Source organism: Rhinatrema bivittatum, chromosome 7 (assembly GCF_901001135.1).
Source record: "Rhinatrema bivittatum chromosome 7, aRhiBiv1.1, whole genome shotgun sequence".
Taxonomy (NCBI): Eukaryota; Metazoa; Chordata; class Amphibia; order Gymnophiona; family Rhinatrematidae; genus Rhinatrema; species Rhinatrema bivittatum.
In genome coordinates this window covers 181,213,505-181,228,634 of record NC_042621.1, presented here as the reverse complement: position 1 = coordinate 181,228,634, position 15,130 = coordinate 181,213,505, and the positions used below count along the sequence as shown (strand labels likewise).

Below are 15,130 nucleotides of genomic sequence, written 5' to 3'. Positions count from 1 at the left end.
GTTTGTTTCTGCTGACTCGCGGTCCCGCCGGATGCCACGAGGGTCAGCCTGCCGCGCGCGACGGCGTTTGTTCTGCATATGTGGCCGGCGGTGAGGGGCCGGTCGGGAGGGCTGGTCCCGGTCGGCGCGATCGCCACCGCGTGCAGGGAAGGCTGCAGATGGGCCTGCAGATCTCTTCCCTGTCAGCGCGGGAGTGGCGGCCATTTTGGGGTCAGCCCGGGAAATTTCGCGGGAGGCCGCAGCAGATGGCGGCATGCCTCCCGTGCTTTCCCCGCAACGGGCACCCTCGGGGGGGGGGGGGCCCTCCGGGGGGGCTGACTCACCGGTGGAGGCCAGTGGAAGTGATTTCTCGGAGTCGGACTCCTCCTTTTCCTCGGACTTTGCGCTTTTATTGCGCAAAGTCCTAAGGTACAAGGGCCGCAAGCGCAGAAAGGGAAAATCTCACGCCAAGGGATCCAGAGGGGGCTCCGGATCCCGGAAGAGGAAATCTGGAGTGGTTTCCAGAAGAACCCTCGTGCCCCCTAGGGAAAAGCGTCCCTTGAGAGGCGTACTGCAGGACACAGACTCGGAGTCCTCGTTGCAGGACGAGGAAGATTTGGCCGAAGAGCCCCCGGGGGGGGGGGGGGGGGGGTCGATGGGGCTACGGGGGACGGTTCCTCTCAGCCCGGGACTGGCAAAGGCGCGCAGGCCGTCGACGGCGATGACCCTAAGGTGGTCAGTCTATTTCGGAGGGATGAGCTGGTCCCCCTCATACCGGCTATCCTCCAGGAGCTGGGGGTGGAAGCACCTCCGGTGGTATCTCGGCCTGACACAAACATGGATCCGGTGCTCCTGGGTCTCACCGGGCCAGCCGTGGCTTTCCCGTTCCACTTTGCGGCGTCCGATATCTTGTTCCGTGAGTGGGATACGTCAGAGCTGGGTCTGAAGGTCAGCAAGGCCATGGATAAGCTTTACCCACTGCCAGAGGATGCCCTGGAGCTTCTCTGGTTGCAGAGGGTGGATGCGGCAGTGTCAGCGGTGACGAAGAGGTCGACAATTCCGGTCACAGGGGCCACGGCCCTCAGGGACATACAGGACAGGAAGCTTGAGCTGCAGCTGAAGAAGATTTTCGAGGTATCGGCCTTGGGGGTCCAAGCGGCCATCTGTAGTAACTTCGCCATGAGAGCAAGCCTGCGCTGGGCCCAGGTTCTCCAGGCCAATGCTGACCTATCACAGGAAGGAGCCACGCAAGCCCGACCGTCTGGAGGCGGCGATAGCTTATAGCGCTGATGCCCTATATGACGTCCTTCGCACTTCAGCCAGATCCATGGTTTCGGTGGTTTCAGCACAGCGTCTCCTTTGGCTCCGCAACTGGGCGGCGGATGGATCGTCCAAGGCTCACCTCGGGGCACTACCGTTCAAGGGCAAGTTGTTGTTCAGCAAGGAGTTAGATGATCTGATGTTATCCCTCGGGGAAAACAGGGCCTTTAAGCTACCTGAAGATAGGTTTCGGACTCTATCTTCTTTTTCTAGTAGGTCTAGGTTCCGGGGGAACAGGAAATCTCGGCCCCAGAGGTCCTCCGGTCCCTCCTACCGTGCAGGTTCCTCCCGATCCTCTTCCTGGCCGCAGTCCTTTTGAGGGAAATGGTTTGGTAGGCAAGGGGGGGCCCCGGGGGGTTCGGGGTCCAAGCCCTCCCAATGAAAAGCGGCCGGTCCATACCTCGCATCAGCTCCAGTCGCTCGTCCCAAACGTAGGAGCTCGGCTGGAATTGTTTTACGAGGAATGGGCCAAAATAACATCGGATCAGTGGATCCTCAGTGTGATAAGAAGAGGCTACGCGTTAGATTTTGCAAGGACGCCCACAGTCAAGTTCCTGGTGTCCCCCTGCAAGTGTCCACGGAAGTGCGAAGCCGTGGAGGGTACTCTGCGGCGCCTGGAAAGCTTGGGGGCAGTACTTCCAGTATCTCCCGGCCCACGAGGCGAGGGCCGTTACTCCATTTATTTCATTGTACCAAAGAAGGACGGCACAGCATGGCCAATCTTGGATCTAAAAGGGGTAAACAGATGTCTTCGCATTCCCCGTTTCAAAATGGAGACGATTCGGTCCGTTATAGCCTCGGTCCGCCTGGGTGAGTTTCTAGCGTCCCTGGACCTCACGGAAGCGTACCTCCATATCGGCATTCAACCGTTTTATCAACGGTTCCTCAGGTTTTGCATTCTGGGCAGGCACTACAAATTCAGGGCCCTCCCCTTCGGTCTAGCCACGGCTCCCCGCACATTCACGAAGGTAATGGTAGTGATAGCGGCTCAGCTCCGACGGGAGGGGTTTCTGGTGCACCCCTACTTAGACGATTGGCTGATTCGGGCCAAGTCCGAGAGTCGATGTCGGCAAATGATAGACAGGGTCCTCCATCTGTTGCGCTCCCTGGGCTGGGTGGTCAATCTCAGCAAGAGTCATCTGGTTCCCACCCAGTCTTTGGAGTACCTGGGTGCCCAGTTCAACACCAAGCAGGGCAAGGTGTTTCTTTCCAGGGAGCGGGTTTGCAAGCTTCAGAGTCAGGTGCGCGCCGCTTGTTGTCGCTTCGGCTCCCACTGTTTTGCGATTACCTGACGGTATTGGGCTCTATGGCCTCGACGCTTGCTTTGGTGCCCTGGGCTTTCGCCCAACTGCGTCCGTTGCAATCAGCATTGCTTTCCTGTTGGAAGCCAGTGTCGGAGGAGTTCCATCTTCCACTGCCGCTCACGGCTCAAGCGAGAGTCAATCAGCAGTGGTGGCTGGAAGTGGATCACTTAACGTGTGGGGTGTCTCTGCTCATGCCCGATTGGACGGTGGTCACTACGGATGCCAGTCTCTCTGGCTGGGGAGCGGTTTGTCTGGGCAGATCAGTGCAGGGCCGGTGATCCTCGGCTCAATCTCAATGGAATATCAATCGCCTGGAAACCAGATTCAGGGACAGGTGGTCCGAGTATTATCGGACAATGCTACCACCGTCGCCTACATCAATCGCCAGGGCGGGACAAAAGGTCCACAGGTGGCAGAGGAGGCGCAGCGCTTGATGAGCTGGGTTGAGCGCCACCTCAACAGCATTGCGGCGTCTCACATCGCCGGAATCGACAATGTTCAGGCGGACTTCCTCAGTCGTCATCACTTGGACCCCGGTGAATGGGAACTGGCGCAGGATGCTTTTCGCGTTATCAGCGAAAGGTGGGGGACTCCGCACATGGACCTGATGGCCACGTTCCAGAACACGAAGGCCCCACAATTTTACAGCCGAAGGCGGGAACAAGGGGCCGAGGGTGTCGACGCGTTGGTTCTTCCTTGGCCAACGGACGTGTTGCTGTATGTGTTCCCTCCGTGGCCGCTCATAGGCAAGGTGCTTCGGCGCATAGAGCTGCACTCATCCACTGTGATCATGGTGGCGCCGGAGTGGCCGAGACGCCCATGGTTCGCGGATCTCATCCAACTTTCGGTGGATGCTCCCCTTCGTTTTCAGGGGTTTCCGGGGCTCCTCCATCAAGGCCCCATTTGTTTGGAGGATGCGGATCACTTTTGTCTCACGGCATGGCTTTTGAGAGGCAGCATCTGAAGAGAAAAGGGTATTCGGATGCAGTGGTTTCCACGTTGCTGCGGGCCAGGAAGTAGTCCACGTCCTTGGCTTATGTCCGGGTCTGGGCGGTTTTTGACGACTGGTATGTAGAGCGTAGCCTGGATCCTATCTCGGCTTCCGTCCCCGATATCCTAGCATTTCTTCAGGCTGGCCTTGCTAAGGGTCTCTCGTGTAGCACGTTACGGGTTCAGGTGGCGGCACTGGGATGCCTGAGGGGCAAGGTACATGGGGTGTCTCTGGCACTACACCCGGATATAGCGCGTTTTCTTAGAGGGGCTAAGCATTTGCGTTCTCCATTGCGCCATCCTTGCCCGTCTTGGAATCTCAACTGGGTACTTTCTGTCTTTTGAGCCCATCAAGCGGTCGACACTCAAGGATCTCACGTTGAAGACGGTGTTCCTCGTCGCGATCACCTCGGCGAGGCGAGTATTGGAGTGTTACAGGCGTTGTCCTGTAGGGAACCGTTCCTGAGGATCTCGGAGTCAGGGGTTTCTTGGCGGACGGTTCCTTCTTTCTTACCAAAGGTTGTGTCGGCGTTTCATTTAAATCAATCGATTGATCTGCCTTCTTTCCCAGTTACCGACTTGTCGGATCCAAAATCCAGGGAACTGCGGAAGCTAGATGTGCGGAGGGCCCTCCTTCGCTACCTGGAAGTCACTAATCCTTTCAGGCTTTCCGATCACCTCTTTGTTCTATTTTCAGGTCCGAGAAGAGGTGGGGCGGTTTCCCGGACTACAATCGCTCGTTGGCTCAAGGAGGCCATCGGTTCGGCATATGTGGTATGGGGTAAGCCGATGCCCGTGGGTCTTAGGGCTCACTCTACACGATCGCACGCGACTTCGTGGGCAGAGTCCTCGCAGGTCTCGCCTCAAGAGATTTGCAGGGTGGCTACCTGGAAGTTGCTGCACACTTTCACTAGGCATTATCGGTTAGATGTTCAGGCCATTGATTCTGGGGGTTTTGGAGAGAGAGTGCTCCGAGCGGGACTCTCTGGTTCCCACCCTCGGTAAATTGGCTCTGGTACATCCCAGGTGTCCTGGACTGATCCTGGTACGTACAGGGAAAGGAAAATTAGTTTCTTACCTGATAATTTTCGTTCCTGTAGTACCAAGGATCAGTCCAGGATCCCACCCGTGTTTCTGAAGTAACAGAGAGTCCACTCGCTATTTGATTGTTCACCTAATCTGATATGTAATTTCTGGTTTTCCTTGGTTTGCTTCTCCGGTTGAGGAGCCTGGTTCCCGTTGGGGTTTTTGAATTGGGACTCTTTGGGGTTAGTTATTTAGCTTGTTCTACTTTGACATTACGTAAGACTGAGGGGCTGTGTGAGGCATGTGGCTATATATAGCCAAGTCCGACAGATCTTGCTCTGTCTCCATCTACTGGTGCGGAGTCACAACCCAGGTGTCCTGGACTGATCCTTGGTACTACAGGAACGAAAATTATCAGGTAAGAAACTAATTTTCCTATATTATTCCAAAGGAGACTGTCAAATACCAATCAAATGACTGAATAAATAAGTAAATAAATAGAATCCTTCGTATCTAGACAACAGAAATAAAAAGGTCATTGATTACACTGGGTCCAAATACTTGATGGGTTTAACAGAGAATTTTTAAACCTTGTACACACAATATTAGAGTACAGTAACTTAAAAGGTGATGTGTCCATGTATCTTAAGGATACCAACTTAATAACTACAAGTTATTAAAATAAATAATGAATCATTAAAATGATAAAATCCAGATATCTATAGTAAAAAGGCAAAAAACATTAAATTTCTTAAAAACCATTGATTTTTGATTTAAAAAAAAAAAACAAAACAAAACACATTTGTGCACATAAAAATGAAGGCAGTAAAAACCTTAAACAGTGACCATGTGTCTGAACAATGATAATAAAATAAAGTCAATAAAATCTAATTATAGGTAAAATATGAATACTAAAAATCAAATAGAGAATCATAAAAAACAGAAAAATCTATCTCATTGTTGAGACCATTTGGTGACATTGTATTGAAATCAAAGATGAATTTTTGTTCTATTCTCAAAAGATTCTGGTCAAAATTCCCTCCTCTCCAATTCTTATTCACTTTCTTGATAGCACAAAATCTATATTCATCAAATTTATGTCCTGCCTCAATGCTGTGTGCTACTAATGGTTTACCATCGACCTTTCTATTTACTGCGCTCTTGTGCTCAATTATACGTTTGTGCAGAAGTCTAATGGTCTTGCCTACATACATCTTTTTGCACGGACAAATGGCCACATATATTACTCCATCACTCCTACAGTCTGTGAAACAGTTCAAAAAATATTTTTTCTGTTGTACCAATTTTTATGCTTGTAGTTTTCAAATTAACATTGCACACACTACATCTTCCGCAAGGTCAGTGGCCTGCTGGTCTTATCTCTTGGTCTTTGTATAGGTAATGAAGATGGTGACAAAAGATCCTTCAGATTTTTGTCACACTTGTTTGCGATCATAATTTTTTTGTCTTTAAATACTGGTAGCATCTGTAAGACATGCCAGTGCACAAATGTTTTGTTTTGTTTTTAAATAAAATCAATGGTTTTAAGAAATATTTTTTGCCATTTTACTTTAGATATCTGGATTTTATCATTTTAATAACTTGTAGTTATTAAGTTGGTATCCTTAAGATACATGGACACATCACCTTTTAAGTTACTGTACTCTAATATTGTATGTACAAGGTTTAAAAATTCTTTGTTAAAATTAAATATTTTGGACCCAGTGTAATCAATGACCTTTTTATTTCTGTTGTCTAGATACGAAGGATTCTATTTATTTACTTATTTATTCAGTCATTTGATTAGTATTTGACAGTCTCCTTTGGAATAATATATTATATTTGTAACTGTGCCATTTTTTATGTATTCATTTGTATATTTTTAATACATGTGTATGATTCATTGGTGCTTATACATTTTCTAATTACGTATAATATTTAATGCACGGTGGTATGTCTCCTGGACATTCAGCCCGTATCGGCGTTTCAAAAAATTGGTGCAAAAAGGAAGTATTTAAAGAGTGAGCCTGATGCGCAGCCCGGTATTTCTGGCTGTAATTTTGATGGCTTTGATTGTCTAAAGGCTGGTATCTATTCGGCTGAGTTCCTGTCCGGATGAAGCAGAGCTAGTCGCTGAAGTGTTTGCGCCAACATTTGAGTGGTGGTGGTGAGTTTTTAAATTCAGCGAGAGGGTGTTTTAAATTTTGCATGACAGCGGTTCTTTACATTCAGTATGACAGTTTCCATGCTTCTATTTTTAAATGGTCTGGCTCAATTTATATTCCTTTATGCCATATTTATTTTTTTAAGTTATTTTTATGTTGGTTTTTTAGTGCACTAGCATTTAAAATGCAGCGGATTAAATTCAGCATGACGGCGTTGTTATGGCTAACCAACGGTTTTAATTACTTTTAAGTCATTCTGTATACCATTTTTTTATACAGACATAGCAGTTTTAATTGTTTATATATTTTACGTCTTCACTTTTGAGTACTAGTAACCTTTGTTCCCTGTACGTACCCGGATTTGTCCAGACACCTGGGTTGTGACTCCGCACCAGCAGATGGAGACAGAGCAAAACTTGTCGGGCTCCCTACATATATAGTAAGGTGCCACCCACAGCCCCTCAGTCTTTCTCTGTCTCCAGCAGATGGGGCAGGTCCACCCACAGTCTCTGGGATCCCTGGTTCGGGTTTTTTCGTAGTCAGGGATTGTTAAAAAAAAAAAAAAAAAAAAAAGGAAAGAAATAATCAAAAGGGTAAAAGACATTCAGAAGAAGAAAAAGAGAAGACAAGTCTCCTTTGGTGTAAGGCTCCCAGGGGGGTTGGGAAGGTTCTGAGAGGACCATCCCCCCTGGTTGAGCCCGCTGCTGATGGTCGAGGACCCGGCCAAGGTAGGCAGCAGCGTCGGGGGTGACACCGGGGAGCCCGGTTCACTCACCCCCGCTGGAGCAGAAGATTCAGGACCCGGGACAGTGGTAAAAGTTGAAAAAAAAAAGTAAAGCCGGGGACTTTGTTTTTGCTTCAGCCGCGCCGTTTCTCTCCTCTTCTCTCGGTCTCGTTCGGGCGTTTCGCGGAAGGGGGGGGGGGGGGCGATTGTTTTGTTAATTTCTGGGCCTTCTCCTTCTGCCGGAGCGTACCGCCGGGGGCCGGGGATGCCTAGGGGAACGGCTTGCCGCGCGTGCGGGTCTTGCTCAACGGGGTTTGTGCGAACTGCGTCTCCGGAGGCGAGGGACCGTTGGAGGGGCGCCCTCGGGCGGCATGATCGCCGCCGGGCACGCTGAAGACAGTGTGGCTGACCCGTTTCCGCTGAGCGCGGGAACGGCGGCCATTTTGGAAACAGTCAGGGACGCAACGAGGAAGGCTGCCGGTAATGGTGGCCAGCCTCCCCCGCTTTCACCGCAGCAACGAGCCCCCGGGGGGGAGGCCCTGGGGGGGGCTGAGCTCGCCGGGGGACCTAAGTGTGGAGGAGGCCTCTTCTGATTCGGAGGCCTCGTTTTCAGCTGATTTTACATGCTGCTCCGCAAGCTGCTGAAATACAAAAAATCCAGAAGGAAGCCCGGGAAGTCCAAGGCATTGGGGGGCTCGGAGGGTTGCTCTCAGCCCCGGAAGAGGACGGCTCGGGATCGGTCTCCGAAGGACCCGCCGAGGGAAAAGCGGCAGCTGCGGGAGGCTGCGCAGGACTCGGACATGGAGTCCACCTCCTCAGAGGAGGGGGAACTGTCCTCAGGGGCCCCCAGGAGGGGCGGAGGGACCTGAGGAGGAGGGGCCAGTGCCGGCAAGGGGACGCAGGCGGCGGATGGCGATGACCCGAAAGTAGTGCGCCTGTTCCAGAGAGATGAGCTGTCACCCCTCATTCCGGCTATCCTCAGGGAACTGGGAGTGGAGGCCCCGCCTGTGGAATCTCGGCAAGGGGCCAATATGGACCCGGTGTTACTGGGTCTTGCGGGGCCACCGGTGGCTTTCCCTTTTCACTTCTCAGCGTCCGATATCCTATTCCGAGAATGGGACACCCCTGAGCTGGGCCTGAAGGTGAGTAAGGCCATGGACAAGCTGTATCCACTGCCAGAGGAGGTCTTGGAACTTCTTCGCCTCCCAAGGGTGGACGCAGCGGTTTCGGCGGTGACGAAGAGATCTACGATTCCCGTCACAGGCGCTACGGCGCTCAAGGATATTCAAGATAGAAAACTGGAGGTGCAGCTTAAGAAGGTTTTTGAGGTTTCCGCCCTGGAAGTCCGGACGGCCATTTGCAGTAACTTCGCACTGCGGGCTGGGCTGCGTTGGGCCCAGAATCTCCAGGCGAATGCAGGTCTCTCCGAAGGGGAGTCAGAGCAGGCGGTTCACCTGGAAGCTGTAATTGCGTATAGCGCGGATGCTATGCATGATTTGCTGCGGATGTCAGCCAGGGCCATGGTGTCAGCGGTATCCGCACGCCGTCTCCTCTGGCTTAGAAACTGGGCGGCTGATGGATCGTCCAAAGCTCACCTTGGCTCGCTACCATTTAAGGGGAAATTGTTGTTTGGAAAACAGCTGGACGACCTGATGCAGTCCCTCGGGGAGAACAGGGCGTTTAAGTTGCCGGAGGACAGACCCAGACCTCGTGTCTCCTTCTCCACTAGGAATCGTTTTCGGAGTAACAGACATCAGCGACCGCAGAGATCGGCCGGATCCGGGTCCTCCTATCGATCCGGGTCCTCCAGGTCTTCCTCGTGGTCTCAGTCCTTTCGTGGGAAGAAATTCGGAAGACAAGGTGGTCCCTCGTCGGGTTCGGGGGCCAAGGCGGCCCAATGAAACGAGGGAGGTCCATTCCTCGCGGCAGCCTCAGGACCTTGTGCCAAACGTGGGAGCAAGGCTAGCCTTGTTTATCGAGGAATGGACCAAGATAACGTCGGACCAGTGGGTCCTCAACGTGATAAATCACGGCTAAGCGTTAGATTTTGTACGTCGGCCGGACAAGTTCCTCGTGTCGCCCTGCAAGGGGTTCGACAAGCGCTCAGCGGTAAGGGCGACCTTACAGCATCTGGAAGCACTGGGCACCATCACTCCCGTACCCCTAAGGCAACATCGCGAGGGGAGGTACTCCATCTACTTCGTGGTGCCAAAAAAGGAGGGCACGTTTCGGCCAATTTTAGATTTAAAAGGGGTCAACAGGTGTCTTCGCGTTCCACGATTCAAGATGGAGACGATTCGCTCAGTGGTGGCTGCAGTGCGGCCGGGCGAGTTTCTAGCCTCACTGGACCTGACGGAGGCGTACTTGCACATCAGAATTCAGCCGGCCTATCACAAATTCCTGCGATTTTGCATCATGGGCAGACACTATCAGTTCAGGGCCCTTCCCTTCGGACTCGCCACGGCGCCTCGCACCTTCACAAAGGTCATGGTGGTGGTGGCGGCACAACTCAGATGGGAGGGCCTCCTGGTACACCCTTACCTGGACGATTGGCTTATCCGAGCCAAATCGGAGGTCACATGTTGGCAGGCGGTTGCCAGGGAGCTACAGCTTTTGCGTTCTCTCGGATGGGTGATCAATCTCGCCAAGAGTCGTTTGGAGCCTACCCAGAGGTTGGAGTACCTGGGTGCCCTGTTCGATACGGAGAGGGGCAGGGTCTCCCTGTCCCAAGAGAGAGTGAACAAGCTGCAGGGGCAGGTGAGGCGCCTGTTGTCACTACGGTGCCCGCTGTTGTGCGACTACCTGATGGTCTTGGGCTCCATGGCATCCACGCTGGCCTTAGTTCCCTGGGCTTTTGCTCATCTACGACCATTGCAGTTCGCTTTACTCTCCCGCTGGAAACCGGTGTCGGAAGAATTCCATCTTCCCCTTCCCCTCACGGACCGGGCCAGGTCCAGTCTGCAGTGGTGGCTGCGGTCCGACCATCTGACGTGCGGAGTGTCACTGCTCATGCCCAACTGGATGGTAGTCACAACGGACGCCAGCCTCTCTAGCTGGGAAGCGGTCTGTCGGGGGCGCTCTGTTCAAGGACAGTGGTCCAGGGAGCAATCGCAGTGGTCCATCAATCGTTTGGAGACCAGGGCAGTGTCGCTGGCGTTGCAAGCCTTCCGCCCGCTGATTCGAGGGCGGGCAGTCCGGGTGCTGTCGGACAATGCGACCACAGTGACCTATATCAATCAACAGGGCGGAACCAGGAGCAGACAGGTGGCGGAGGAGGTCAGCCGGCTGATGCGCTGGGTGGAGCAGAATCTCAGCAGCCTGGCGACGTCACACATAGCAGGAATCGACAACGTCCAAGCGGATTTTCTCAGCCGACATTGCCTGGATCCAGGAGAATGGGAATTGCCGGACGTAGCTTACCACCTCATCTGCTCCAGATGGGGACGACCACACATGGATCTGATGGCCACCGCTCGGAACGCAAAGGCTCCGCAGTTTTTCAGTCGGAGAAGGGAACGAGGGGCAGAAGGCGTCGATGCGCTGGTACTGCCCTGGCCCACGGACGTGTTGCTGTATGTGTTTCCTCCTTGGCCCTTGATAGGCAAGGTGCTTCGGCGGATAGAGTTGCACCCGTCGGCGGTGATCTTGGTGGCGCCGGAGTGGCCAGGGCGACCATGGTTCGCGGATCTTCTACAACTGGTAGCGGAACCGCCTCTTCGGTTCCGTGGCGATGCGATCCTTCTTCGCCAAGGACCCATCTGTTTGGAGGACGCGGATCACTTTTGTCTCATGGCTTGGCTTTTGAGAGGAAACGCCTGAGGTCGAAGGGGTACTCAGATGCGGTGGTAGCCACTTTGTTGAGAGCTAGGAAACAGTCCACGTCCTTAGCTTACGTTCGGGTTTGGACAGTTTTTGAGGACTGGTGCACCTCTCGCAAGGTGAATCCTATCGTATCATCCGTGCCTGAGGTCCTCGCTTTTCTCCAGGACGGTCTCTCGAAAGGGTTGTCCTGTAGTATCCTTAGAGTCCAGGTAGCTGCTCTTGGTTGTCTCAGAGGTAAGATACAGGGGGTGTTGTTAGCACTCCACCCGGATGTGGCGCGCTTCCTGCGAGGAGCTAAACATCTGCGCCCGCCGGTGCAGAATCCTTGTCCGTCCTGGAATCTAAATTGGGTTTTCTCTCAGCTCTATGTACAGCGCCGTTTGAACCCTTAAAGCGGGCGACCATCAAGGACCTAACCTTGAAGACGGTTTTTCTGATTGCAATCGCGTCAGCTCGCCAAGTTTCGGAGTTACAGGCTTTGTCGTACAGAGAACCGTTCTTGAGAATCTCTGATTCGGGGGTGTCTTTGAGAACGGTCCCGTCTCTTCTGCCAAAGGTGGTTTCAGCGTTTCACCTGAATCAATCTATCGAGCTCCCCGCCTTTTCGGGCCTGAGAGAGCTCGACGTTCGTAGGGTTCTTCTCCATTATCTGGAGGTCACGAATCCTTTTCGGGTTTCCGACCACCTCTTTGTTTTGTATTCTGGTGCCCGAAGGGGCGCTGTGGCTTCTCGAGCCACGATTGCGAGGTGGCTTAAGGAGGCCATTGGCTCGGCGAATCCTTTGCAGGGCAGGACGGCCCCTAAGGGCCTCAGGGCTCATTCTACTCGGTCACACGCCACTTCATGGGCGGAGGCCTCTCAGGTGTCCCCGCAGGAGATCTGCAGGGCGGCGACTTGGAAGTCGTTACATAAGTTTACTAGACATTATCGGCTTGATGTCCAGGCAGCTGATTCTGGGGGGTTTGGAGGGAGAGTGATCCGAGCGGGACTCTCTGCTTCCCACCCTCGGTATTTGGCTCTGGTACATCCCAGGTGTCTGGACTAATCCGGGTACGTACAGGGAAAGGAAAATTAGTTCTTACCTGATAATTTTCGTTCCTGTAGTACCACGGATCAGTCCAGGCTCCCGCCCTTATGTTCTGTTTTTTGCGCTGAAGTCACAGAGTCCGCTCGGTTGGATTCCAGTTTTCATTTACTCACGTTTTGGAGTAATACCGTTCTCCTCTGGGTCTGGCAGTTCTGTTTCAGCTGGGGGTAGTTGAATTGGCCTGTATTGAGGGTCGTTTTAGTTAGTTAGTCGGGCAGTTCTTTGCTTTGACATTCCGTAAGACTGAGGGGCTGTGGGTGGCACCTTACTATATGTAGGGAGCCCGACAAGTTTTGCTCTGTCTCCATCTGCTGGTGCGGAGTCACAACCCAGGTGTATGGACTGATCCGTGGTACTACAGGAACGAAAATTATCAGGTAAGAACTAATTTTCCTTTTTACATTAAGTCTGTCTGCATGTCAGCACCTTAATTATTAGTTGTTTTAGAGCACTGCTTTTTCATCTCTGGGTAGACATCCATGTGATTCATTGTTTTAAGGTGTTTTACTTTGTTACAGTAAGTGGATTTAATTTGTTACAATATTCCTTACTGTTTGTCTTGAAGGCAATTGTTTAAACATTTCTAAAGAGGCTGAACTGTTGTATAGAGACAAACCACCGGCTTTATACATAATAGGTACTTCAAAGTTTAATTATATATGGATACAGATATAGGCATGTATGGAATTATACATATTTTATTTTTTAAACAAAGATACTTTTATATAAAGAGTGATGTTTTTTTTAGCTGTCTGTTAACTAATTAGACCATGTTACAATATTCATAAGAACATAAGAAATTGCCATGCTGGGTTAGACCAAGAGTCCATTAAGCCCAGCATCCTGTTTCCAACAGAGGCCAAACCAGGCCACAAGAACCTGGCAATTACCCAAACACTAAGAAGATCCCATGCTACTGATGCAATTAATAGCAGTGGTTATTCCCTAAGTAAAATTGATTAATAGCCATTAATGGACTTCTCCTCCAAGAACTTATCCAAATCTTTTTTGAACCCAGCTACCCTAACTGCATTAACCACATTCTCTGGCAACAAATTCCAGAGACTTATTGTGCGTTGAGTGAAAAAGAATTTTCTCCGATTAGTCTTAAATGTGCTACTTGCTAACTTCATGGAGTGCTCCCTAGTCCTTCTATTATTCGAAAGTGTAAATAAGTCACATCTACTCGTTCAAGACCTCTCATGATCTTAAAGACCTCTATCATATCCCCCCTCAGCCATCTCTTCTCCAAGCTGTCATTAAGTTGTCTAGCGTTAATAATTATGTCTGTGTTTTTGATTTCATATATTTCATATAATTTAATTATCTATGTTTGGTGTATATGTTTTTATTCACATTTACATGTTTTTATATGTGATTATATTTGTTTTGTTCTGTCAGCCCCTGAAGCAGCTCAAAGAGCAAAACTTGGCCTGAGTCGGGCTTTTTATGATTTGTGCAGAATAAAGAACTCCTGGTGTTCACTGATTCTCTTGTCTTGATCTCTAATTCTCAGCCTGCGGATATAACCACTAGGTTACTTCTCCCTGCTTGGAATGGATTTTATCATGCAACTTTTTTTTATATATAGAAAGAGTTGATTTTTGTATGTTTCACTTTGTTTCATTTATATATACAGTACACTACCTTGAGCTTCCATTGAAAGGTCAATTGCATCCTCCTAAGTAAATAAAATAGGTAGTACTCTACAGATGGAATAGAAACTTTTTATATTTATTTGGTATGTGGGCCAATGTGTTCTACCAGCTCAAAGATCAGGAGAAGAGTTTCCAGATTCACTCCCAGCTTCATAATTGCATAGATGTAACTGAACCTTTTGTGGCACCTGTTAGAATGTACGATAGTATGCACCCACTTACATTAATTTATGTGCTTACATGTAAACCGTTGCGATGGTTTATTACTTAGCGACGGTATAGAAAAGACTTTAAATAAATAAAATAAATTTCTTATCTGAGCTTCGGATAATTCTGCTTTTGTACTGTACAACCCTAGGCTTGACAGCATGAGTGAATTCCGGATTCATCATGATGTTAATGAGCTCATCAGCTTGCTGCGTGTCCATGGAGGGGATGGAGCCGAAGTGTACATAGACTTGCTGCAGAAGAACAGGACTCCATACATCACCACCACAGTCTCTGCACACAGTGCTAAAGTGAGCTCTCATGTGTTTCATTTTATTATGCACGTTGTCAAACGTGAGGGATCGTCTGCCTGTGTATCTGCGTTCAGGTTGTTGAGCGTCCATCTTGAGCTAGTTGAGAAGGATACAACTCATAAAGCTTGGGGTAGAGAGCTGCTGACTTGCTGGCATAGAGAAGGGCTGCAAGTGGCTCTTGGATGTACTGCAGCCTGACTTACTGCGGCCCTCTCTTCTTTGTGTTTTGTTGGATATTAATGACAGCAGAAATAAAATCAGAGCAGTTGCATCCTAGTTGTCCAGTGTCTGAGTACCCCCCAGTAGTATGATGTACAATATTTGGCATTATTAGTAATGTTATAATGCACAAATAACTAGCAAGAAAAGAGAAGTCTGTCAAACTAGAATAAAATATAAGAACCTAAAGTGGATTTTTCAGCCTGGATTTACTGGTTCATTGGATTAATGTAAGAATAATCCAGAAACAATGTTGATCATAAGGCTTTCAAACCCACATATAGGGTCGTCTCTTCAGAGGATTCACATCTGAAT

At 50.3% G+C, this 15,130-nt stretch overlaps 1 protein-coding gene across 7 annotated transcripts in view; it reads left to right on the top strand.

Annotated features, from left to right (window-relative positions):
- The window catches only part of TUBGCP2 (tubulin gamma complex associated protein 2), a 158,751-nt gene that overhangs the window by 22,857 nt on the left and 120,764 nt on the right, over window positions 1-15,130 (top strand). For all 7 annotated transcript variants that reach the window (XM_029609584.1, XM_029609587.1, XM_029609585.1 and 4 more), the window contains one exon: window positions 14,434-14,593. In XM_029609584.1, coding sequence (XP_029465444.1) covers window positions 14,444-14,593 — 150 coding nt within the window. In that variant the 5' untranslated portion in view covers window positions 14,434-14,443. The remainder of the gene's footprint in view (window positions 1-14,433; window positions 14,594-15,130) is intronic.